The sequence below is a fragment of the Natator depressus genome, chromosome 1 (genome assembly GCF_965152275.1).
Source record: "Natator depressus isolate rNatDep1 chromosome 1, rNatDep2.hap1, whole genome shotgun sequence".
In the NCBI taxonomy this organism is placed as follows: domain Eukaryota; kingdom Metazoa; phylum Chordata; order Testudines; family Cheloniidae; genus Natator; species Natator depressus.
The window spans coordinates 166,729,194-166,755,919 of NC_134234.1; the positions used below are offsets into that span (position 1 = coordinate 166,729,194).

General features: G+C 42.0%; 1 protein-coding gene across 4 annotated transcripts in view; it reads left to right on the plus strand.

The window, feature by feature from the left end:
- The first annotated feature begins 3,795 nt into the window (after positions 1 to 3,795).
- APP (amyloid beta precursor protein) overlaps positions 3,796 to 26,726 on the plus strand; it is a 303,941-nt gene continuing 281,010 nt past the window's right edge. For 2 of the 4 annotated variants that reach the window (XM_074971197.1, XM_074971202.1), the window contains exon 1: positions 3,796 to 3,945. In XM_074971197.1, coding sequence (XP_074827298.1) covers positions 3,886 to 3,945 — 60 coding nt within the window. In that variant the 5' untranslated portion in view covers positions 3,796 to 3,885. The remainder of the gene's footprint in view (positions 3,946 to 26,726) is intronic. The other 2 variants (XM_074971220.1, XM_074971211.1) reach the window with 1 other exon arrangement.

Sequence of the window (26,726 nt, forward strand, 5' to 3'; positions counted from 1 at the left end):
GTGAGGTGAGGTGGGGCGGGGAGCTTGGCTGCCAGTGGGTGCAGAGCACCCGCTAATTTTTCCCCGTGGATGCTCCAGTCCTGGAGCATCCATGGAGTCGGCGCCTATGCCCTGCTCATTAGTTTGCTTGAGAAGGTTCATGTTTGTATGAGGCTAAACTGTCTGTGCTTGAATCTGAAATAAACCTGTGGAGTCAATATATTTTATGATTGTATCTATCCACCTTATAGAATGCTCCAGTTAAACCAGGGGCGGGCAAACTTTTTGGCCTGCGGGCCGCATCGGGTTTCAGAAATTGTATGGAAATTGGCTGTGCCTCCCCAAACAGCCAGGCATGGCCCAGCCCCAGCCCCTGCCCCCTATCCGACCCCCCCTGCTTCTTGCCCACTGACAGCCCTCCTGGGACCCCTGCTCGATCCACCCTCCCTGTTCTCTGTCCCCTGACTGCCCCCGGACCCTCCACTGCCCCATCCAACCCCCCTTCTCCTTCCTGACTGCCCCCTGGGGACCCCTGCTCCATCCAACCACCTCTTCTCCCTAACCGCCCCCAGACCCCCCCACCCCTAACTGCCCCCCACCTCCCCATTCCAACCCCCCCCTCCTTCCTGACTTCCCCACCCCGGGAACCCTGCCCCATCCAACCACCTCTTCTGCCTGTCCCCTGACCGCTCCCGGAACCCCCACCCCTGACTGCCTCCTGCTGCCCCATCCAACTCCTCCTCTCATTCCTGACTGCCCCCCTGGGACTCCTGCCCATTCACCCCCTCTGCTCCCTGACTGCCCCCAGAACCCCTGCCCCTGACTGCCCCCCGCCACCCCATCCAACCCCTCCTCTCCTTCCTGACTGCTCCCCCCCCAGGACCGCTGCCCCATCCAACCACCCCTTCTCCCTGACTACCCCCGGAACCCCTGCCCCCATTCAACCCCCTGTTCCCCACTCTCTGACCGCCCCAACCCCTATCCACACTCCCGGCCCCTGACTGCTCCCCGAACTCCCCTGCCCTCTATCCAACCTGCCTCCCCCACTCCCTGCCCCCTTATTGCACTGCCTGGAGCACCGGTGGCTGGCAGCGTGGCTGCACCAGGACATGCAGCCATGCCACCCGGCTGGAGCCAGCCACGCACCACGCAGCGCAGAGCACCCGGTCAGGCCGGGCTCTGCAGCTGCACTGCCCCAGGAGCTCACAGCCCTGCTGCCCAGAGCATTGGGCCAGTGGTGCAGTGAGGTGAGGCTGCAGGGGAGGGGGGACAGCAGGGGAGGGGCTGGGGGCTAGCCTCCAGGGCCAGGAGCTCAGGGACTGGGCAGGATGGTCCCACAGGTTGGATGTGGCCCGTGGGCCATAGTTTGCCCCCCTCTGAGTTAAACTTATGTGGCATATATCTGGAGGGGTGGGATGGGAGGGTGTGTGTTGTTTGGCATGTGTAAAATAATTAATTGATAAGCAAATAATAGCTGAACCTCATGTAGCTAATCTAATACTTGTTTATCAAGATGAGGTTAGAGTGTATAATATCTCCCAGAGTAAAATACGGGGACCATGTTCCATAGTTTGGAGCATACGTACTAAAGCTCATTCCTGGCTAAATTACCCCATCTTGTAGTATGGCCCAGGAAGGTGGAAAATGCCATGAGGGTCCTCTTGCAAAATCTCTGATTGTTCAGACAGTAGGTGGGCTTTGCTCTTCTAAAGGCCCACCCACAAATCTTATGGATTCACATGAATCCAAGACCAGCCACTGAGAGGCCCTGTGCCTGTGCGCCAGCTCTGTGGTCTGGACTTGATCTTTGATAAAGATGAGGCTCTGGCAGCAGAGCTTCAGCTTTATCTCAAAAGAGGATAGATACCAACTTCAGTGTAGAAACAGCAGAAAGGACACTACAGCCCCAGGATCTATTAACATCTTTTCCATATACTCCATTACAGGAGTAGGGACAAATTATGTGGCTCCCTTCATTTGGCCTGGCCACTTCTCCCTCATATGTAGACTTTGGACCCATGGACTGGACTCCGGGGGTCCAGAGGAGAATGTGGACACGGTTGCAGAGGCAGCTCCTGTCTGTGAGAAAGTGGAGATATGCAGGCAGAAGGTCTGTGTGTGGATCTGGGGAAGCATGGTCAAACCCAGAGATTTTAAAAAGCAATTTAAACAAGCTGAAACCATTGACAATTTTTAAGCCCACATATCCTATATTATGTCATACAGGGAGATCGCCAGTATTGATGGTTTACAACAATAAGAAAACTCTTGAAATGAACATGAAATGTGATAAAGATCATGTTTGTACAAAACATTTGCTTCTAAATTTGAAAAACACACAAAAAATTTTGTGGGCTTTGGGGATGCGGGTTTACTAAAAATAGGATTACTTTTGAATCAAAATTAATATATTTTGGGACAGATCACTTGGTATTTTTGAAACTGTATGTGGATGAAGATAACTGTTCACAACAAAATATGCTATTTTTCTAACTTTCACACATTTCAGTGTGAAACTATGATAAAGATTATCCATTTAGGCTTCCTTGCCGATTTATTGTACACATTATATTATACAATATTAATTCTGTTGAGGCCACAAGAAAATAGTTTTTCGTCATGTATGGGTCTTGGGCCCCAATCCTGCAAGCACTTACACCTGTACCTAGTTTTACTCATGTGAGTAGTCCCATAAATTCAAGTACAGATGCGGCAATTAGTAGTAAGAAATGGTGCCCCCTTATGGGCACAGCTATCCACCTACAAGGTATCAGTTGTAGAATTTTGGCCTTGCTCTTGTGTTTGCAGGACTGGGATCTAGGGAATTGAAGCTATGCTTACCTACAGGATCTAGCACCCCAATAAGGTCATTAGATCATGGTATAACTTTATCAATGTTTGAAGAGACTAGTTTAATATGACAGCTAACTGGTCTGTAAAAAAAATTAATGAAGAGCAAAATTTCTCCAAATAATCTGCAATTAACTTGTGAATGTGTATTTGTGGAGACTTCACAAACATTTTGGGGGTTATCTCTGCACATTATATATATATATATATATATATATATATATTTTAAAACAGGGATGACTAATCAGTCAACAAAGTACCCCTAGGCATATGGGCATTCTGTAAAAGATATCAGCAAAAACTGCTGCAGGCAGAGAATTACAATAGCTTTCGGAGCAAGGAAAATATCAGTGATCCCAGAGCGATTAAAAAGATGTTCTAGTTACAAAGCATGAATACAAACCCAGCATCAGTTTAATGCCTGAACTCTTGGTCCTAGGAGATGGGCTCCAGGACATAAAGAACTGCTGCCCCTCCGACATGAGCTTGGAAGCAGCTGTCTTTTATTTGGATTGAATTTCGTTAAAATGATGCGTTCTGCCCCTCTGGCTGTGGCGCAAGCAGCGGGTCTGACAGCAATCTCAGCAGAGGGGTGAGGTGAGGCAGGCAGAGCTTGGCGTCTCCAGTGCTACATTTTGCAACAGAAAGGCAGTTTGCCTTCCCTAAAAATAGCTCCCGCCTGCATCGTGCAGGAAATACAGAAGAGGAGCGGCCCTGATACCGGTCTCACGCACAGAGGCACCGCTCCCCTCCAGTCTGGGGGAACACAGACGGGCGTGCACTGTGCTCTGTGGCTGCGAGCCTCGGCGGGCAGGGAGTCGGCTTGGGCTTGGGCCCGGGCCGGCTGCGCTTTCCCCGCGCCTCCGCTAGGGGTCTCCCCGGGGTGTGTGCGCTGCCTCTGCCGCGGCTCTGGGTGGGCTGGGATATCAGCTGACTCGCGCTCTCGCCGGAGCTCGGCTGGTGCTGCCGCAGCTCACTCCGATCCCCCGGCAGCGGCGGCGGCGGCTGGTAGCGGACGCGCGGATTTACAGCCGGTCCCCCGTCCCCCCCGAGGCGATGCTGCCCCATTTAGCGCTCCTCCTGCTGGCCTGCTCCTGCACGGCCCGGGCTGTCGAGGTAAGGGGCAGGCAGGCGGGCGGGCGGGCGGCTGCCACTCTCTTCCCTCCTGCTCGGCTTCCCGGAGCCTTTGTCTGTGGAGAGCCCAGAGCCGCCCCTGTCGCCGGATGGCTCGGCCACATCCAGGCGCCGCAAAGGTGGGCGAAGGGACCCTTGCCTGTCTCCCGAAAGGAGGGGCTGGGCTCCCCATCCCCCTCCGTGGCCAGGCTCCCTCCCACCGCTGAACAATGGGCTTCTCCAGCTGAGCAGTGCAGGGAACAAAAAAAAAAAAAAAAAAAAGTGGTGGTGGGGGGGAAGCAAGCTGCGAAGTGCCGTGCACCGACCGCAGCCCCTGCGCACCTCCGGCTCGCTGCTGGGTTTCATTGTGTGCGAGCTCTCCGCCCCGGAGGTGCGGGAGACATCGCCCGGAGGCGGCAATGCCCGCCCCTTACCGGGGGGGGGCGGTGTGCACTGGGGCCGGGGTGCTCCTCGGCGGGGGCAGAGGGAACAATCGTGCATCCCCTGCGGCGGGGATGCCCCGCGGCGCACGGACGCCTGGGGAGCTTGGAGCAACGCCCGGTGCCTTGTTCCTGGTTAACTTCAGCGGTGCTGCCCCCGGGGCGGGGGCAGGAGAGACCTCCTCCCTCGCGGAGCGCGGGGCGCAGCCCCTCGGCATGGGTCGTCTCCCCCTCTCGCCGCGGTGCAGGCGATGAGTAGTGGGGGGGCGAGCGTCCCTCGCAGGGCAGGGTCCCCGGGGAGGCGCCTGCTGCCGGAGCCCGTGCGCTGCGGCGGAGCCCGGGGCAATCCTTTCCCGCCCAGCCCCCGGGAAACAAAGGGTTGGCGCCTCAGCCGGGCGGAGCTGCCCCTTCCCCGGCCTCTGCGGGCCGGGTCCCCGCGGAGAGGCTGCTTTACCCCCGCCTGCCCCTGGCCGGGAGCAGGGGGGTTTGATGCCCCCGGGCTCTGCTCAGGTGGGCTGGGAGCGAGGGACATCCGCTGGGGGGTGGGCGGGGAGGAGACGCCTTCTCCCGGCTTTGCGAGGGGCAGGCGCTGGTCCCGGCCCCGCGCGTGTGGAGCCGGGCTGCGGCGGGTTTCTCTCGGCCGGGCGGGTATAGGGCGAGCGAAGATTCAGAGCGAGAAGATGGCGCCTCTGCAGTGCAGCAAAGACAGGCTGTCATGAAAGCTGCAGCCTGGAGAAATCCTCCCACCGCTAGGTGTTTAACAACTCTCCCTTCCATTCATGTCCCTGCCCAGCAGGCAGCCAGTGCTGCATGCAACACGGCCATGCCTGCGAGCAGAAAAAATAGCCAGCACGATGTTGGGGGGCTGCCACTCAGTCGCCGTTAAAACTAATACCCGCGTGTACGCTTTCTGTTTCCCTCTCCCTTCTGAATTGTTGCCATGTAATTCCGGGGAGGGGAGGGTTCCCTTGGGAAAAACATTCCAGCACCATGCACAGTTTAGGAAAGGTCTGACAGCTTTGCTGTTGTGCTGAGCTTTTGTAGATGCTCGAGGGTTTCCCCCCTGTTAAGGGAACTGTGGATGGGTAGAAAGAAGAATTAAATATGTCCTAGCGCCTTTGGAATTGAGGAGGCTCTGAAAAGAGAGAAGGAATCATAACTTAATTTCTTAAATAGGGTTCATCGTATACCCAGTGAATCTTAGTGGGTAACAAATGCAAGTGCAGCCTGGTTGCTCCCCTTCATACAAAATCAGGACAGATAGTCATCTTCTGATCTTGTTCTGTTCTTGTTTTCCAAATCTTTCCTTCAAAGGCACAGGTTCTCCCTCTCTGAATAAAGCGATTAACGCCTTGCTAGGAAGGAGGAATTCAAAGAATGGGAGTGTAATAAAAACAAACGGCAAGCTCAGTATAAACAGCCAAGCAAAAACCTACAGACTGCCATTCAGCAACGAACCACAAATCTTTATTTCCCAGGGGGGCCCTTCAGAATATCTTACTCTAGATAGATGAGATGAGGCAGGAATGCATTTTTTAAAAACTTCTCCTGAAATAGTTAAGAAAATACATAGAACTCAAACGTTAAAATTATTCCATGAGTTTAAAATTAAGGAGCTTGAGATCAGACCCTGAATCTAATAAATGCTTCCTGTGGAATGTAGTGCTTACAACTGAGAGTGATCTCGGGGAATCTTGCAGGATTAATTTTTAAATGGTTTGGGTTCTGTCAACTTGATTCAATCCAGTATTATTTTAAATATGAATGAATTAAATCTCCACCTAGATGCTATTAGCTGAAAACTAAAATAAGGTTACACGTAGAGACAGAAAGAAGAAAGGCAAATTTTTTACATCTTTATTTTGCTGCAATACTGTCTTGGGTTCTGATCGTGCAAACAGTTATCATGTGAATAATTCTATATGAAGACGGTGAGTTAGTCCCGCTTACATGTATAAGTACTTGTGGAATCAGGGTCTTGGATTTTTTATCAGTTTTGTGTTTCTATGGGAAAGATTAATTGTGTCTAGTTTTAGGGGCCCTTCCCTCACCCATCCTTTTAGTGCTCTCTGCTGAAGAGTGATATTCTGCATTTTCAGAATATTTGCTCCTATCTGAGATTTTGCTGCTTGCTTTAGAGTCTTTTAAAATCTTCCTTCTAGGAATAGAAGTTTTTCTCCTGCAGTTTAAAATTGCTTTTGGAATTCAGAAAGTAGCAGAAATTCCTGCAGTTCTTGTTTAAGAAATCTTAGGGGTGGCTAACCGGAAATTAGAAGTTAGGACAAGGATGAGAAATTGTTTGAAATGGCACATGGAGGAGAATACTAAAGCTTCTTGAAACATTTAAAAAAAAATGCATTCCTTATTACTAGTGCACTGACCTTATACTTGTTTAAGTAACTTCCTTGTTTCATCCCATGTGACTATCTTGTGTTGAAGAATGTAAGATCCACTAAGCAAAAATTGTCATGAGTATGAACAAGCGATATATATAGTTGGAAAGCCATTTCTGCTTCTAATTATCATGCTCTTTAATTGATATTTTCTATTTTATCTGTTTCCACTAATTGTGTTAATTTATTGAAATCAGACAAACAGGCACAATTAAGTTGTCTTCCTGGTATTTCTTAGTGAACAATCTCATTTTATTAGCTGAGATTTTCCTTTTTAATTAGAGTATTAGTGGAAATATCAAGATTTCTGTCAGCTCTGTTCTGAATGCTCTGGTTGTTCCAACGTTATTTACAAGTGAGGTGGTTCTAGCATGTTAATAATACTAAAATTAAGATGTCTAAACAGGTTGTACTTTAATTCATTTGGTATGTTAGCCCTTAGACAGTTATTGCAGTTAATGAAAATACAAAACATTTATTACCTAACAAAATTCTTGACATAGTGACTTTTAAGAAACACACTTTCTGGAGAAAGATTATAAATTACTTCATGTTTCATAAAATAAACCAAAAGAGAGTGGAAATACAAAGTGAGATGTCGAGAATTTGAAGCAAATTCTTTGCCAGAGGGTGCTTGTGCAGTCGATCAGATGATCTTTCTTTATTCTGTGCTGGCTGGCCAGTGTGTTGTGCAAGCTTTATGCCAGAGTGATACAGACGCTTATAGCATGGCTTCATGAAGGTTTATGCTGTTTGATCTTTGCATTTGTGTTTGTTAAATATTTAGTTGTGAAAGTTCAACATGGGGCATATTTAGTTTGCAGGTAAGATCTTTGAAGGAAAACAAACATTTTTCCTTCTATCAGTAGTCTTTTTAGAGTATGAAGCTCCACAAAATAGTTTCATAACTTAGCAATTGTGTATAACTGATTAATTGGCAACTTCATTTTTGTTGACTGATTTGTTTTCAAACATCTCTGTGAAATAATGCCCACAAGCTGTTGGTTGCAGATAGCTGGTCGACAGAACATTTGGATCACATCTAAGTTGCAGTATGTTTCGAATGGTTGGTTTGGCTTTTTTAAGAGTATCTTTACACTGAAATTATGTTTGTTGCTCATTTACCTACTCAGTCGGTTATTTCTCCCCTTATATTATCTTACTATAAAATTCAGAATTCCCTAATTTGCAAAATATAAGGTTACTTGCATGCATTCTTCCTGGAGATTTTTAATTCTTTGCTGTTTTTCATTCCAATCCTGCTCCTCTCTCTCTCAAAGCAAAACCAGTCAAGAGAACAACAGCAACAAAAATTGGAAAACATTCTCCCAGTTATCATCTGAAGAGTTGCTAGCACTGCATATGGGTTTTTACTAAATATTTATTAGTTAATAAGTATTTTGTTAAATAAATTGTAAGAACATACAATGAATAGGAGTAAACTACTAATAGGAGTATAATTGGGTTTATGTATGGTAATATGTTCATTTAGTGTGCTGTCTGTCATGCTTTTAACACTTAAGTCTGCAACTGTGTTATTGGAGTTAAATTTTTGGGATTTTGGAGAAATCCTCTGGTATAAGAAGATTACAAGTGAAGCAAATTAAAGAATTTGTTACTGTGTTACTTTCTGTTAGCTTGGTTAGCTTTTGGAACATGTTCTTATATGATACGAGTTCACAAATTGCTGCCAATCTGAACAATGTCAACATCTGGAGAGAAAAACAAAAAATGAGAACCTAAAGCAATATTGTGTGAAAGAAACTTTTAATGGAAAAGTAAAAAATGTTTTCTTGTTGTTAGGTAAAAGAATATAATCAGGGTTATATGATTCTACAGTCCCAGAATTTGTGGAGGCATCTGTCTTTTCCCCATACTTTGCTTCAAACTTGTTTAAATTTTAAGCTTTCATGGTTTTTAAAAATATATTTTCTAGTAGTTTGGTGGCAGTACCAAAGACGTTGAGAACTTGAACTAGCTGTGCTGATTGAGAGTTTTCAGACAGCCTGAAATAATAGCTCAATGAAGTGAACCAACCCTTACATCTTAATGTGCTGTTGATTCTGAAACCTGTGGATGGCAATTTAAGCATCAGTATTGCTAACAACTTCATTTCTGCTAGTTTAGCAGAAATATCCAGCCTAGCATCCTTATCCCATGATCCTGAACAGCTTCCGCCTTCGGCTTGGTTCCAAAAAGCTCCAGTGGCATCATGTCCAGTTTCTAAAACCTCTTTCCTTTCCCCTGAGCATTTCCATGAAGTGGCTGTATTGTCAATATACAAATCTGCAATGTAGGAAAAGTGTAAACTAAATTGAAATGATAGTCCCTGCCACAGACAGCTCACAGATCAAATCTGTAGCATTCGATTAGAGAGTGGGCTGGAATTAAAAATGTATCTCTTTTGTATAAAATGTGATCATTTTGACACTGCAGTTGTCTAAAGAATATACAGTAGAGGACACTCTGTTTTTGAAAGGTGGTAAATTCAAATCCAGTAAAAGGAAATATGTTTCCACATGATTGACGGTTAAACTCTGAAACTTACTGACACAATATATAACCAACGCCAAAGTCTTAAGAGGATTCGGAAAAGAATTATCCATTCACATGGATAACAAGAATATCCAGTTGTTAAAGTACTGAAGAGAAGTAATCCCTTTTGAAGGGACATAAATCTTCAAGTCTTGGAGCATCAGCCAGTCTCTAACTATTGGGCTTATAAGTAAACTTAGTTTCTTGGAATTTTACAAACATGGGGCAACAGAATTATGGCGTATAGGACCAAGTTAAGTTTGGGTAATGTAGTTTTTCATGGTTAAGAAACTCACTAGCAGAAGAAGAGCTCGCTCTAGCTTGAGAGTTTATACCTTCCACCAACAAAAGTTGGTCCAATAAAAGATATTACCTCACCTACCTTGTCTCTCACTAGTATATGACTCTCCTTTTTTTCTCCTGAGCATTTTCTCCTCTTCCACTTTCAGAAATTAGAATTAGAAGTTGGCTCAGCCACTGAATAAAGATGAGCAAAAGAAATAGGCCAGCCACTGGGAATTATTTCAAAGCTCTATGGTTGCATCATCTGTGTTCCTGAAGCACGTTTGCTGTTACCTTTTCAGCTGAATGGGAAACTGGAGAGGGCTGGTGCTGAAGAAGAGAGAGACTGCTTTATTCTAAAAAATAATATTAAAGAATCACAAACCTTGTGATTAAAACCTAGCCCAAGAGCATAGGCTAACCAAAGAACTTTTTATTTTTCTGATTCTTTCACGTCCATACTTGCTCTTGTTCTCAGATGCAATGGCATAGCTTTGAGACAGAAACTTTGTGGTTGATTGTGTGTTTACGGCAGCAGCAAACTTCAGTTATTTTTAAACTTCAGTTATAAATACCTTTTATATAACTGAGATACTACACTAAGCCTGAAATGTGGAACATTATGATGATGCAGTTGCTTATGACCATATGTCTTTGCATCAATAAAAGAGATCTTGCCAAAAAAGATCCACTTGCTCCTTTCTTTTCTTAAATGGCAAAATGATTCAGTAATAATATTAGTTGTTAAAGATTTGTTAGTTTCTATTTTAATCTCTTAAATTCACCTCAAATCTTAGAAAATAGTATGCTCCGGAAAGCTGTTCTCGTTCTCTCTCTCTCTCTCTCTTAAGCATACATATATGCACAGAAATACAGCATTGTTTTGGGGGAAAGTAAACTACAGAAAAGAAGTGCAGGAATAATTTGGAATGGAAAAAGAAACCTCCAATCATAATGACCGTATGTTAAGTCAGAGAGGATAAAGAAATCAGTGGTTGTAAGATGACTCATAGTCAGGAATTAAAGAAAAACAAACCAGACTAGTTATAGGTATTATAAATGAACATGAAGTAATTAGTCCAGGTTGTGGATAAATAGTAATTGACTTATAATATGAGTTGTGAGTTAGTCCATGAAGGTTTGCAATATTTCTTAATACATTTAATCAAGATCAGTAATAACATGGTATCCTAATACTAGATAGATTTGAGTGTCATTTTCTGCAATTTTGCAGTTCCACTACGTGTGGCGTGCCCTCCCCCCGCCTTTTTTAATCCAGAGCTGAGTAAAATTGCTTTTTAATGTCAGTATTTTCAATTTTCTTTAGTGTTTTGGAGCATCCACTGAGACCTTCTGATAACTTTTTCAGCTGTCTGGGCCATTGCACTATTATCCTTGAAGGGATGGTGTTTATAAAACTGTATATTGTTATCAATAACAGACCATTAAAACTGAGAATTTTAGGTCTCCAGTTTACTTGTCATTGTTTGTTATGCCAACTCTTGGAGTTCTATCACAAGTTACTTGATCTTTCTTAAAGTCCCAACTCCTGGTGTCATGTGATTATGTGAGATTCTCAGATTTATTTAAAAAGAGAGAGTTTCTGTCCCTTGTGAGAAAAGCCTGAAAATCTGAAGCCTAAATGCTCAAAAAACCTGAAGGCATATAAAGGACCCAGGATGTATTTTTTTTTTTTAAATGTCCTGCCTTTTTAGCCGCTCTCTGTTTAGATAGCGAAAATCATTGCCTATCTAATTAGTTAATTTTTTAATTAGTTAAAGTTAATTTTCAAGACTTCCAGGCAATGTTTGTTTTAAAAAAAACAGCTGTTTTCACTATAACGTAATAGATTTATTTTCCCCAGAATTGTTTTGTGCTTTTAAATTGGTAATCTTTCATTCAAAATCTGTTCAGAAAGATGTCACAGCTCTTAACTGTTTTTTATAAAACTGTCTTAGACTATTTATAATTAAGATGATCTCCTTGCCATTTGAACCTACATTAAAACAAAAAGAAAAGGAGTACTTGTGGCACCTTAGAGACTAACCAATTTATTTGAGCATGAGCTTTCGTGAGCTGTAGCTGTAGCTCACGAAAGCTCATGCTCAAATAAATTGGTTAGTCTCTAAGGTGCCACAAGTACTCCTTTTCTTTTTGCGAATACAGACTAACACGGCTGTTACTCTGAAACGTACATTAAAACAAAGTTTTGCATAGGAATTGTCATATTGGTTCAGACCAGTGATCATATTTTTAGCAGTTGCCAGTATTGGACCCTTCACAGGAGAGTGTTAGAATGCTCATAATTCATGCTATAGATGGAATGGTAAGGTTCTTCTATTGATCCATGCTGTTAACAAGTGTTGGAACCATGCAGAAAGTGGCTGACTGATTCCTGCTGACTCACTATAGCAGACATGATTCATTAACTCCACTCTGATTATAAAGAAGGTTGAAGTGAAGGAAAAGGGAGCTAAGGTCTGGGACAGAAGTATTTGCAAAGAAATCCTAGGAATAGCCAAGGTTTGGGGGATAATTTAGGCAGAGATACAAGGTGGAGCAATTTAAATCAAGGCAATTTACTGTGATGATTTAATGTATTTTGATATTTTTTAAAATAATGGATTTAAATGAGTCTGAGGCTAAAACTAATTTGAAAATTTGTGCTATTTTAGATTAACATTTATAACGATTATAAATACCACTTGGTAGGGTATGTGTTTGAATTTTGTAAATTGGCTGTTGGCAAGGACAGAATATTTACAGTTAAGGCACTGAGCCTGCAAACACGGAAAGAATCAGGTGTGTAACTTCAATCACATGAATAGTCCTGTTGGCTTCAAATGGTGTTTAAAGTTAAGCATGTGCATAAATGTTCTCACCATGAAGGGCTAAAATTATATTTTTATTAAAAGCTTTTTTTCATAGAATAAAACCTGCCACTTGCAAACGAATTTATTTTTAACAATGAGAAGTCCAGACTTTATTTAAAAAACAAACGTTTAAAACAACTGTTACACACAGGCCAAATATAAAACAAGACCTGAAATGTTAGACTCCGTAAACATATATTTAGGGCATGTCTTCACTGGCAGTGTTAAAGCACTGCTGCGGCAGCATTTTAACGTGACTTGTGTAGTCGTGCTTTAAAAAACCCACCTCCACAAGGGGAATAGCTCCCAGCGCTGGTGCAGTGTCTACACTGGCACTTTACAGTGCTGAAACTTGCAGCTTTCAGGGGGATGTTTTTTTCCCCACCCCTTAGGGAGAAAGTTGCAGTGCTGTAAAGTGCCAATGCAGACAAGCCCAAAGTCACTTAAAGTTGGGATTTTCACAGCCACCTGGCTTAGAAGCACAAGCCCTATTGACTTCAAGCTGCAAGATCTGATGGGAGAATAGCCTGGTCCAGGCATTTCAGATTTATTGCCTTGTGGAAGTTCAGTTTATCGCAAGGTAGTGTTGATTGCAGATACAGCTCAGGATATTTGATGGTGATTTTGGTGTTTTGAATTTGTGGTGTTCTCTCAGTAAAGATGCTAATGAAGCCTTGAACTTTGCTTTTTCAGCATAGATGAGCATCTTATGTTTGAAAGTTCTTGATAGAAACAAATCTCTTATGAAATCTGAAATTCTGCTAACAGGAAACTAATTAAGGAAACAACTACAACGCACTTTAGCAATTTAAGACTATAAAATGGGAAGCTAGTCAAGAATTAGCAACATCTAAATAAAAAATAGAAATCATTTTTATACACTGATGAGGTATGTATCTGTTTTGAGTTAGAGATGACACCAGATCCCAGGAAGAGGGTAAGTTTGTACTATATCCAGTGCCTGTGAGATTCTTTGCTGTACAGGTCGGGAACTCCATCTGCTTACATATCGTCATCTTAGGTCCATGCAGTCAGTGGTTGGCTTGTCTTTTTGGGCGTTCCCGAGAAGAATGTTGTTGTTTTTTTTTTTTTTTTTTTGGTTTTTTTTTTTTGGTTTGAAAATCAGTTTTTCTTTGTTTGCTGTGTTGTAGCTGTGTTGGTCCCAGTATATTGGAGAGACAAGGTGTGTGAAGTAATATCTTTATTGATCCAACTTTGTTCTTTTAAATAGTTTCCTTGAGTTGTTTAGATAGCTGTTGCTCTCCTGCGTAAGAATATATTTATCTTCTTGAGTGTTGAGCTATATATCCAAATGGCTGCATCTGCTAGAATATATATATATTAAGCTGAATGCTGATCATTAAGAAATATATCCTGTAGCTCACAGAAGATGTTCAGGTATTTTCTTTAAGAACAATGGAGACTCACTCAAATGGGGTCTTCTTACATTTTGGGAGTGTTACTTTTTAACCAGAATTGAGGCTAGATATTAAAAGCTGAATTTCTTGAACTGTTAGTGACAAGCAAAGTATTTAGTATTAAAGCAAAGTATTTAGTATTCAAGGAAAGTTTTGTGTTAGGAATCATAAAGAAGTTAGCACATAGGTTGCGAAGACCCTGTGTTACCTTTTCTTACACAAGTCCAGCTCCCATCGACTGAAATAGGCGTTAAGTCTGTGTTGTCAAGAGCCAAAATTACCCCTTAGGTCTTAAGAAAACTGAATTGATTGTCAGTCCCAGCATTTCAGTGGCCTGTCCCTCATGATGACTGCTGTATTATTTTGTTCATAACTATTGGACTTCAGACAAACTGGTTATCTGGAGTTTCTAAAAAAAAAAAAAAAAAGTTTTCATTCCCTTTGTAAAGTTTACACAAGCCTAAGGCATTTCTTCAGTTTGTAATACAGCAGAAGGGGAAAGCTATATTTTTGATGGCTTGTTATGAATCTGTACATAGATATTTTGTTCTGAATCATTTTAGCTATTCTTGGATATTACCCACATCTATAGTCCGACACAATCATGTTGTTGAGATTGTATAAGATTAGATTTATTTATGTTGCAGTCTTTGCACTTGAACAGTTGTTCAAGCCAGATATTGCCTGACTGCACATATTTATATGAGAAAACATGATTGGCAACATAGAGGATGAAAGTGTTGGTCATAGAGTAGTTCGGATTTCAATTTTTTTTCGGACTTTAGCCACTTCGTGTATTAAATATCATCTATCATGTTGAATAGGACTTTTGTCATAATATATGCCATGAAATCAATAATTAGAATGGACTTACGTTCAGTGGCATTAAAGTCGAGTGCAGTGTCACATTTGGAGTACATATTCTGGAATATTTTTGGCTTCTGCTAAGTGACTTACTATAACTGTTTCTCTGAAATATTTTATAAATGGGTTTAAATTAATTTAGTTTTGAAATGTAGTATTAGATATATTTAGTGAATTAATAAATTAAAATTGGGTCCCTTTTAAGAATAATTTGTGTATCTGGCTCTAAATACAACTAAGTTGTAAGTCCAGTGTTTCACATTGTCTAGTAAGCCTTAATGAATATTTCTGAGCATGCTGTATATGGTCCTTATTTAGCAAAGCATTTAAGTATATGCTTAAATCCATCCCCATTCAGGAGACTCAGTGAGATTTAAGATAGTTCTTAAGTGTTTTTTTGGATAGAGTGGCTTTTTTTAAAATTGGGGCCTATCTGCCTATAAATTTCCATTGGTGTAGTAAAGTACTAATTTTAAGGCATGTGTTTAAGCTTCTGCCTCTTTTTGTGACATCAAAAGGCAAAAATTATAAAAAGGCACATCCTCACCAGTAGTCCATCCAACAGTGCCAGCACCTATCACTGGGACTAGGAATTGATTCTAACAGTGGTCCAAAGAATGTCCTGAGACACACCTCATGCAGTGCCTTGAATTGTTTCGACAATTGAGTGGTGTCAGCTATATTGTGTTTGACCCAAAGCATTCTTAATGTTGTTTACTCTATGGTCTGTAAACTGTCTTGTCTCTTTAATACTGGATTTATCCTCAGGCAAGTGCTCTCTTTAGCTGGCCTAGGTTGGTATTCAACCACTATATCTAGATTGAAGAGTTTGAATCCTCTCTTTAGCAAAGATTTTAGGGTCCACGGCCTCTGCACCTTCTGGCAAATCTACCACTCTTGCACTAGCTGCCCTCACTTGCCTCTCCCAGTAAGCTACAGTATACCTAACTGAATGACTGTTCTTAATTATGCTGGCAGCAAAATCCTTGGTCTAGTTAAAGGTGACTTGCAAAGAGGGGGAAAAATTAAGTTTGTGGCCTTTTATGCTTGCTTATGATGTACTATGACAGCTTGAAAGGTTTGTTCAAATTTTAATCTGAAAAAACGTTGTTGTGATTGGTAAACTGGTGAAATTATTATATCACAAGACGAGTGCAAGGTGAGAAGAAGGCATTTAGTCACTCTTTAAATCACGTGTTGGGTTTTTTTTAATACACATCCTTAAGTGCAATGACTAATAAAGGTTTTGCACAGAGAACATCTTTGTTTAAGGTTCACCCTTCAATTCAGAGAAGTCTATACTATAGGACACCCAAGAATTCCTCCAGCAAAACTGGGCAAGGTTAGACGTCATTATTGACATTTCTGAAGTAAAAATATGAGCAAGAAAACAAAACAGTCTTGGGACGACAGCTTTCCTGGCCTTCTTTAAGGACACAAGACCAGTTTTGAAAATTCCGTTGTAGCGTATCTTTAGTGTTTCAGCTCTCCATTGTCGGAGTTGCTCTGTGCTTAGCTCTTCAGCCGCCTCTCTAAATTTGCTAAAACTACAAGGTGAATTTATGGAATTTTGAATTCAGTAGCTTATGTTGCTTTTGCCACCTTATTTGTGCATCAAAAGTGAAATTATTTTCTGGTGTAAGAACAAGGTAGAGGCTATTGGCCTATGGCTCACCTGCCCAACTTTGGTTTAAAAATAATTGGCTTGAGGTATTGCTTTTTCCCCATTTCTCTCAGTCATCCTCTAACTTTGGCTAATGCAGAAAGTACTGCAGAACTAGTCTAGGAGGATGAGCATAGTTTCATTTTGTTGTCAGAGCTCTGCTTGTTTCTTTCAAGAAACATTTGTTTGTAGCGTCAGCTGATCTGCAAATCAAAATGGATGAAAGATACAGTGCATTATTAGGTGTTCTAAAACATTAGTTTAGCACCTAGCATCCAGTTGAATTGAAATTCAGTACTCCTGGTCCAACGTAAATGTCCGTGTAGGAGTGATGGAACGTGGGGGGTTAAGGGTGCCTTGGCCCCCACACTTAAAAAGGTGGAAGGGCTATGTCTGCCCAGTTTTTAACATGGGTATAGTTTGGAAGATAGGGGGCCACGTTCCCCCCCACCCCCCACTGCAAGCCTTGGGCAGGCAGGGACTTTGCTTCACGTCGTCGGGGAGCTGATGATGAGCTCCCGTGCCGTGAAGCGCATCCTCTTCCCTGGGGCCGGCGTGGCTATGGGCATTAGTGCCTCCCCCTTGTCGTGAGACCTGGCCCCTCTCAGTTGCCTTGCTCCTGCTCCTCCTCTTCCTCCTCTCTTCCCCCCCCCCCCTCGCTCTCCCCTCGGTACCCTGACCGAGCCAGGCTGTGGCATGAGCCAGCCAGGGAGCCTGGGCCACTGTGGGGAGCCCTGGGACAGGTCCAGTACTCCTTACAGCGGCCCAGGCTCCCTGGGCAGCTTTTACTATGGTCTGGCTTCTGACCTGGCCGCGCGTGTGTGTCTGTGTGTGTGTGGGGGTGGGATGGCTTTGGGCAGGAAGAAAAGGAGCGGGGGGGGGGGCGGGGGCGGGGCTTTGGGCACAAAGAAGAGGAGCAGGGGTGGGGTCTCATGGCTGCCCCCCACTTCTACTGAGGACACTGGAACGCTGAAACTATCTTTATCTTTATACCTTTATGTTGTGACTACTGTATTTTTTTTTTTTTTAAAGCAAAAGAAGCATGAAGTAAGTTTTAGGTCTGCATTTCCTTTAGAAGTCTGATACATTTTTTAAAAAGCAAGCCAGCGTTTGTCTTAAGATGTTCCTGAAGCTGCACAGACTGATTCGCCAGTCTACATTAGATCACGTTTGTTATTTTTAAAGTAAAGGTTGCTAATAATACCCAGACTGGAATACAGGACATAGGACATGACATCAGTTGGGTGTTCAGTCTGGAGCCGCTGCTAAGCATGCAGGCTGCATTTCACCACAAGAAATTATATGATAAGCAAACAGCTTGTACAAAGGCAGGTGAGAAAAGGGGATTATGTGAGTTCTATTGCCCCCCCCCCTTTTTTTTTTTAAAGAATGTGATGAGTCTTTTTTTCAAAAGCAACACTTACAGGATTAGTTTTTGTTTGCAGAACACTGTAAATATGTAGTTCTACAGCTTGTATTGTTTTGATTAGGTGTTAAAAATGCTTACAATAATTGCTGAAGAGTCAGGATTTACCATAGGCTGCTGAGATTGAGCAATTTCTTGCTTTGAGTGTGAAGAGCTTTTCAGAAGTGAATTGGAACAATGAATTTTTATTCAGAGATGGCTAAAAGATGGAATATTAATACAGGAGAACTTGACAATGGAAATAACAGGAATGCTTTTTAAGGTAGGGGTTACACCTTGCCTCTTACACGTTAGTAAGTGACATTTATAATTCTGCAGTTGATTTCCCTACCGACATTTTAATGTTACATTCCTGACCAAAATGACCAGAGTATTAAGAGGCTATCTTTATTCATATATTTAATCTGTTTTACAATCACAGATACAGATTTTGCATTTAGTATTGTGTACTTAAAGGATCATCAAGACTCAGGCCAGGTCTACACCAAAAAGTTAAGTCAATCCAGCTACATTGCTCAGGGGTGTAAAAAAATCCACATCTCTGAGCAGCGTGATTAAGCTGAGCTAACCCCTGGTGTAGAGAGGGCAAGAAGAATTTTTCTGTTGACCTCGCTACTGCCTCTTTGGGAGGCGGATTAACTACAGCGATAGGAGAGCCCCTCGTGTCACTGAAGAGAGTGGTTACACTGAAGTGTTACAGTGGCACGGCTGCACCTGTGTTGCTGTAGTGGTTTAAATGTGGATATAGCCTCAGTTGGGTTTCTAGGCTGAAATTGTAGGCTTTTGCAGTTTGTTTTCAGATGTCTTTTAAGGCATAATGTTAGAACACATGCAAACATTTTCACTATTTCTCCTGCAAGGGTAGGACTAGTATGTTTTGCAGCCCTTTTGCGCTGTGGGTTTTCTCCTCTCCTAGATGTAAACTAAGTCACTATCTGAGGTTTCTATCATGGAAGAGGAATGATTGATAAGCCCCTTTGTGAATGGGTAGAGTCTCTACTCTGCTTTCAGCACACATGTTCTCACACACTGCGTTAGCATCTAAAACTCTCAGTCCCCTCTCCCTCAACTTTGTCTTGGTAATTCTTCATTCTTAACTGGAAAACAGACACTAAATCAGAGCCCGAGATTTCTCCTTCACTGGCTCTCACTAGGATTTTTCCTGGTGAGCACTCCTGCATCAGCCCCGGTTTCTCTCTTGCCCTAAACTCTCTGGCTGTGTTAAGCTAGTAGAACTCTCCAGGGTTGGAGCTAACGAGACCGACCTGATCTAGTTTCTAGGATGTCCAGGTATGGTCGCCGTGCAAAGTTCTGGAGCAGGAGTTCTCAAACTGGGGGGTCGGGACCCCTCAGGGGGTCTCAAGGGGATCTTGAGCTGTCAGCCTCCACTCCAAACCCCGCTTTGCCTCCAGCATTTATAGTGGTGTTAAATATATAAAAATGGGTTTTTAATTTATAAGTGGGAATCGCACTCAGAGGCTTGCTAAGTGAAAGGGGTCACCAGTACAAAAGTTTGAGAACTACTGTGTCTGGGGCTTTATATTCTATCAGATCTTCTCCTTGCTCTGCTCTAAGAGTTCTCCTTTTGTACTAGGAAACTAAGCAAGGAGCAGTGGAGCTCCCTGTGAGGTTGCACTCAATATGCTTTATGAAAATATGCTTATGAACGTGAATATGATGTAACTGGAATACCCTACAAAAGACCTTTTGCATAAAGCGTATCATTACAAAACTTATAATCTACTGAGTGTGTTCATCCTGTTTGCTTGTATGTATTATTTCTATGTCTGGAGTTAGGAGAATAAGATACAAATTTGTATTACTGATGTAAACATATTAAGTGGAAGCCATTAAGGGTGCTTCAGAATCAATGAACTGTGAATGGCTCTGTTTACTTGCAAACCTTCCTGTGTACATGTCGGCCAGCCCAGGACGGAGGCTGGGGTCTCGCAGGGCATGTGACCATGTCGCCTGATAATGAACTCCATCTTAAATCTGGTACTTTTCCATTTAAAAGGAGGGGTGGGGACCCAGAGAGACAAAAGTTTCCCTTGTGCCAAAGCTATAAAAGGGGGTGGAGCAGGACAAAGGAGGCGAGAACCTCATGACAAAACCCCTAGTTACCACCTGAGATGTCTGCTGGGACTAACAAGGACTGTACCAGGGGAAATAATTGGGCCCAGACTAGGAAGGAGTCTAGTCTGTAAAAGAAGCTTATTGGAACATCTGAGGGTGAAATATTACCTGTAATCAGTTTCTTAAAGTATTAGGCTTAAACTTGCGTGTTTTTACTTTATTTTGTTTGGTGACTTACTTTGTTCTGTCTATTAATACTTGAAACCACTTAAATCCTACTTTTTATACTTAATAAAATCACTTTTTTGTTTATTAATGAACCCAGAGTAAGTGATTAATACCTGGGGGAGCAAACAGCTGTGCATATCTCTCTTATCAGTGACATAGAGGGCGGACAATTTATGAATTTACCCTGTATAAGCTTTATACAGAGTAAAACGGATTTATTTGGGGTTTGGATCCCTCTGGGAGCTGGGTGTCTGGGTGCTGGAGATTAACTACAGCTGCTCAGCAGGTTACCCAAGTCTGCAGTTTTGGGGGGTGGACCAGACCTGGGTCTGTGTTATAGCAGGCTAGAGTGTCTGGCTCAACAGGACAGGGTTCTGGAGTCCCAAGCTGGCAGGGAAAACGGGCTTAGATGTAATCTCAGCCCATCAGGAGACAGTCCCAAGGGGATATCTGTGACCGAACCCATCACGCTCCCACCTCAAAGATCAATTTCTACACATGTTGATTTCTAGCAGTGCCACATTCACCACATTCTAACAAGAAAAACATTAGTGCCTCTCAAGTTAGGTGACTTAGATTACTTTCAGTGACTTTCCTTGTAACTAATTACCACAGCACAGTGAGTTTTTGAATTTGGCGTATTGTCAACAGAATTTCGCTAATACATATCCAGTAAAGATAGTTTTCAGAGTAGTAGCTGTGTTAGTCTGTATTCGCAAAAAGAAAAGGAGTACTTGTGGCACCTTAGAGACTAACCAATTTATTTGAGCATAAGCTTTCGTGAGCTACAGCTCACTTCATCAGATGCAGCTATTGACTCCAAGCCAAAAAGATAAGCTACATTCCACTTTCTCACAAAGTTTCTCAGTCTACCTTCTGTCAAAGTTCTCAGGGGAAGGAAGAAAAAACTGGCACAATTTAGATAGCAGAAAAGAATTAGAATTGCACCAAGTGGATGAAGATCTGTAGAAATGTGTCTGTATCATACCAGTTTTTTTCAGGGGTGATAAAGCAAACAAAGAACAGCATAGAAAGATTGATAAAATAATTCATAGCCAAACTCTACAAAGACTTAGACTAATTCCTTCATTTGATCTGCAAGCACATTCCTCAGAGGGCACAGCCATCTCCTGTGCTGAAAACGGATCAGCCTCACCAGAGGAAGTGTGTAGCACGGCAATATGATCTAGTTGACTTACCTCCATGAAGTATCATTATGTGATTGCAAATGGTTGCCATTCTACAGTTAAAGAGGCGGTACACAGAAAACAGAAGTATCTGCCTGCTAGTATTGAGATAGCTGCCATTTTGTGTTTCAGTTCAGAAGCAAAAAATAGCGAGTGGCTGTTCTTTCCCTCCTGTCCATTTTTCCTTAATCTGAAATAAACCATCCTGCCTGAAAAACATGTGCAAGAGATTGTGTTTTCCTAAAGTTAATCACTGTGCTTCAGTGGATGCAGCTTTTAGGTAGATGGTGCCTCCTGTTGTCCCAGACTAGAAGTTTGAGAATTTTAAATGAACAGGGAGGAAACTTGAATTTGTGTGTAGAATATACCTCAGTTGTTCCTAAAAATCTTTTTATAGGCCAAGATGAGCAAAAATTGGTGCCTAAAAGTAGGTTTCCAAGTCCCATATTCAGGTATTTGCATGAGTGGCCTGATTTTTCAAAAGTGCTGAGCACTGGGAGCTGGTATTGAAGTTGGAGGGAAATACTAAGTGAGTGGTAACTTCAGACATCTTGGGAAAAAATGTATCTTGGCCATAGGCCTGTGTTTTTTTTTTTTCCCTCCATGTTTTTTCTCTCCTTTTTTGGAGATGGCATCATTACCTGTCAGTGAGAACTGCCAGTATTTTCTGAGGAGACAAAAATTTGACTTGCTTGTGCTTTTGCTTTTGCTTCTTCTAGAACTTGGCAAGTCTCTCTCTCTCTCTCTCGGCATGGAGAGGGATGGAGACTGGAGGGTGGAAACAGGGGAGAGAAAATCTAGAATTCTTTGGAGTCTAATTCCAGTCAAATCCGTAGCATATAGGATCGGAAATAGTACCCTTTATCATTGTTCCAGTTTGTGTGTGTCTGTAACCACATTAAGCAGTACTTAATTTAGCTCTAAAAACCATTATCTAAGGGAAGAGTGAAAGGAGCATGGCTCATTTGTACCTCTGAATTTGCCTTTGCCTGCACAAGCTGAAGGCATAAGCCTGAGGGCTGACAGGTGTACGGTATTACCTGACCAAAAATAGCACTTAAGTTACATTTCTCACCTCCTCCAAAGCTCTGTTATTTCCACTCTTAAACCATGCATGTTCATATTTAACGGTTTCCTGCTTGTACTACCTTTCGTTCAGGTTCAGCGAGAATTTTATGCTGAAGAACGTGGCACAAGTGCCATAGTCTAATAGTTGTACATGTGCCTTAAGCATCAGTCATCAATACTAGTTGGAAATGTGCTTTTTTTTTTTTTCCCTGCCCTTCTCTGTTAGCTTGGTGATGTGAGCATATTTAGTGGTAGCTTCATGGCATTTAGCAATAATGTATCATAAGATCAGATGGAGAATTTTTATGGTTGTTTTTGTTTTGTTGTATGTACAATACCGAAAACTCCCGTTCTTAATATAATGTAAACAAAAGCAACACTAGAAAACTAAAAATATAGTGGAGACTAAGCATCCCACTTTTAATATTTTTGTAAAATGTTCAAATATTGAAAGTTTCAGAGAACTTTTCTGTGCTACACATTCTCCCACTGGTAGCTCTGATGCTGTTAAATTGCTTTTATTTACTGTTTCTTCGTGATCTCGTGTGTGTGTGTGTACTGATGGCTCCTGTGGGCAGGTATAGAGTAGGTGGCAATACCTATATCTTTAATTGAACATATTGTGACTTCTACCTGCAGCTGCTGCTGTAGATTGGCTGTAAATGCAACATGGTATGTCAGTTTCACTGACCCACTTCAGATGTCATGCTTGAATTGTTTGTGTGTCCATGATTCTTGGTCACATCTTCATTAGAAACTTGTGGGTTTGTGTTTCTTTTTAAGGTCCACTGCATTTATGGTCCTATATTCTGGAAAGTTGATTAAGAGTTGACAACCACACAAACAAGATGCAAGATTATTGCTAAGCCATATGTGGTATTCTCGTCCTCAGGATGTCTTGCAAATTTTAGTCTCTAGGGAACGTTATTTTTTACTCTCCTAGGAAGAGTGCCTTGCAGTAGATGTTTTCTAAATATGAAATTTTATATGCTTCTTATTTTACTCTTCATGTGCTGACTTTCTTCCTATAGTAAAACATGCTATGTACAAACTGAAATCCCTCTTCACCTTCCCGTTATGATTTTATTTTCTTCATGTTTGCTTAATACTTAAAATATATAAAGAATATAGCTTTCATAAAGTTTAATTTAATTTAGAAGATTGACTGTTTTAGTGAATAATTCATTCCACTTTATCTATTTTAGGAGGAATTTTTTAAACCTATGTGAGTCCGTGTTTTATAGTATTTTGAACAAACTTTTTTGTAATCAGAAAGTTCTTGAATATGGATAGAGCAGAATTGTTCTGTACAAATTGTACTATTAAGTGACAAGTTGTGAAATAATACCGACAAAATTCACAGCCTCCCTGGAGAGTTTTGGCAGAAGTACAAGAATAACCAAGTTATCAGTTCCAAAGGGAGAGATCTTATGGTAGTGGTTGCACATAAGTAATCATCTGGAAGATTGTCCTTCTGTCTTGAGACAGCTAATAAGGGAAATACCTAGCCCCAATTTGTTGTTTCATTGGTAAATTCATTATCGTGTTCATATTAACCACAAATTCCACCTTTTAGATTGCCGGTAGTAAAGTATAAATTTGTTACCCATGTTCTCTAGGACAAAGAAGTCTTTCTCTGTAAAGATGAAATGCTATTTTAAACAACTGATCATTAAAGTGTGAATCAAGTTAGAATGGGTACTGTGCAGGTATTAGTGGGAAATTTGATAATGTAATAAAAAGATTACAAGTAATCCGAGCTGGATAAAATTTTGAAAAGTGGTGGTGGTGGTGAGAAATATTTCGACCAGTTGTCAGTGTAATATTTCTGGAGTTGGAACAAAACTGTCCAAAAAAGGAGAGGTGTGTTTGTTTGTTTTAATCTTCCTGGATATTTGTGGGAAGTAAGTGTGTGTGTACATAATTTTGATTGCATTCACTAATGCATTCCTCCACAGCTGTTGCAGGCTTCTGCAGGAGAAGTACTTATTTTACAGAGAGGTAGCGAACCACTGGGACTGAGAGTGGTGCTGGTATGATGGGCTCTTCTGAATGTCAAGAGCCTAGAAACCACTTAGGACTGGAACTGTAAAAGTCTGAGGAGCAGCAACAGCCCATGTTCCTGATTGGTGGGGTCCTCACAGAGAGGAAGTGATATTTTAGTAGTAAAGCAAATAGAGTCTACAGTCCTACTTTTTTTTTTTTTTTTAAGGGTTTTAATCTCAAAAAGAAAAGGAGTACTTGTGGCACCTTAGAGACTAACCAATTTATTTGAGCATGAGCTTTCATGAGCTACAGCTCACTTCATCGGATGCATACTGTGGAAACTGCAGAAGACAATGTCAGACTAACACGGCTGTTACTCTGAAACCGGTTTTAATCTCATTACTTTCAAATATTCTAAAGATTATTCAGTCCTGACTAATTTGCTACATTTTTGATTGGTAATTGAGGGGGGAGGTTCATGAGACTACTCGTAAAACCAAGCACACTGATATCCTTCAGTGGGGAGTAAATCAAAATAGTATTTGTTCTTCTCAGAGGTAAACTTCATGACTATTTGCTGTTGGGAATTGGGCTGCTGATTTTGAGCAAAACTAAGTAATCTGAAAGCAACTTCTCATCTGGTGATTGTGCTGCTATCATAAAGTTCCACAAAGCAACTTTCAACAATGTGGGGGGAATAGTGTAATACTGTGAAGATGTTACAGGAACATGCTTTGTGCTATAGAGGTGTGTGTGGATACTAGTATGTAAATATATTATGAAATTGGTCTGTACACCAGTTATTTTGAAGAACATTGTGTGGTCTGCTGTGAGTTTGAATTGTGATGAAAGATCCAGAAAATCTTACTGATATTTGTTGACCACAGAGGAAACATGACTTAATGTTTGGAATCGTGAATTTAAACACTTCCAGTAGTCTAAGATGATGATAAGGAGTACTTGTGGCACCTTAGAGACTAACCAATTTATTTGAGCATAAGCTTTTGTGAGCTACAGCTCACTTCATCGGATGCATACTGTGGAAAATACAGAAGATGTTTGTTTTTATACACACAAATCATGAAAAAATGGGTGTTTATCACTATAAAAGGTTTTCTCTCCCCCCACCCCACTCTCCTGCTGGTAATAGCTTATCTAAAGTGATCACTCTCCTTACAATGTGTATGATAATCAAGGTGGGCCATTTCCAGCACAAATCCAGGGTTTAACAAGAACGTCTTGGGGGGCGGGGTTAGGAAAACAAGGGGAAATAGGTTACCTTGCATAATGACTTAGCCACTCCCAGTCTCTATTCAAGCCTAAATTAATTGTATCCAATTTGCAAATGAATTCCAATTCAGCAGCCCACCATCAACCTCAGCCTGGTCCAGTCCATGCAAGAGATCGACTTCCTGGACAGTACAGTGCTAATAAACGATGGTCACATAAACACCACCCTATACTGGAAACCTACTGACCGCTATTCCTACCTACATGCCTCCAGCTTTCACCCTGACCACACCACACGATCCATTGTCTACAGCCAAGCTCTGCGATACAACCGCATTTGCTCCAACCCCTCAGACAGAGACAAACACCTACAAGATCTCTGTCAAGCATTCTTACAACTACAGTACCCACCTGCGGAAGTGAAGAAACAGATTGATAGAGCCAGAAGAGTTCCCAGAAGTCACCTACTACAGGACAGGCTCAACAAAGAAAATAACAAAATGCCACTAGCCATCACCTTCAGCCCCCAACTAAAACCCCTCCAACGCATTATCAAGGATCTACAACCTATCCTGAAGGATGACCCAACACTCTCACAAATCTTGGGAGACAGGCCAGTCCTTGCCTTCAGACAGCCGCCCAACCTGAAGCGAATACTCACCAGCAACCACATACCACACAACAGAACCACTAACCCAGGAACCTATCCTTGCAACAAAGCCCGTTGCCAACTGTGCCCACATATCTATTCAGGGGGCACCATCACAGGGCCTAATAACATCAGCCACACTATCAGCGGCTCATTCACCTGCACATCTACCAATGTGATATATGCCATCATGTGCCAGCAATGCTCCTCTGCCATGTACATTGGTCAAACTGGACAGTCTCTACGTAAAAGAGTAAATGGACACAAATCAGATGTCAAGAATTATAACATTCATAAACCAGTCGGAGAACACTTCAATCTCTCTGGTCACGCGATTACAGACATGAAAGTTGCGATATTACAACAGAAAAACTTTCAAATCCAGACTCCAGCGAGAGACTGCTGAATTGGAATTCATTTGCAAATTGGATACAATTAACTTAGGCTTGAATAGAGACTGGGAGTG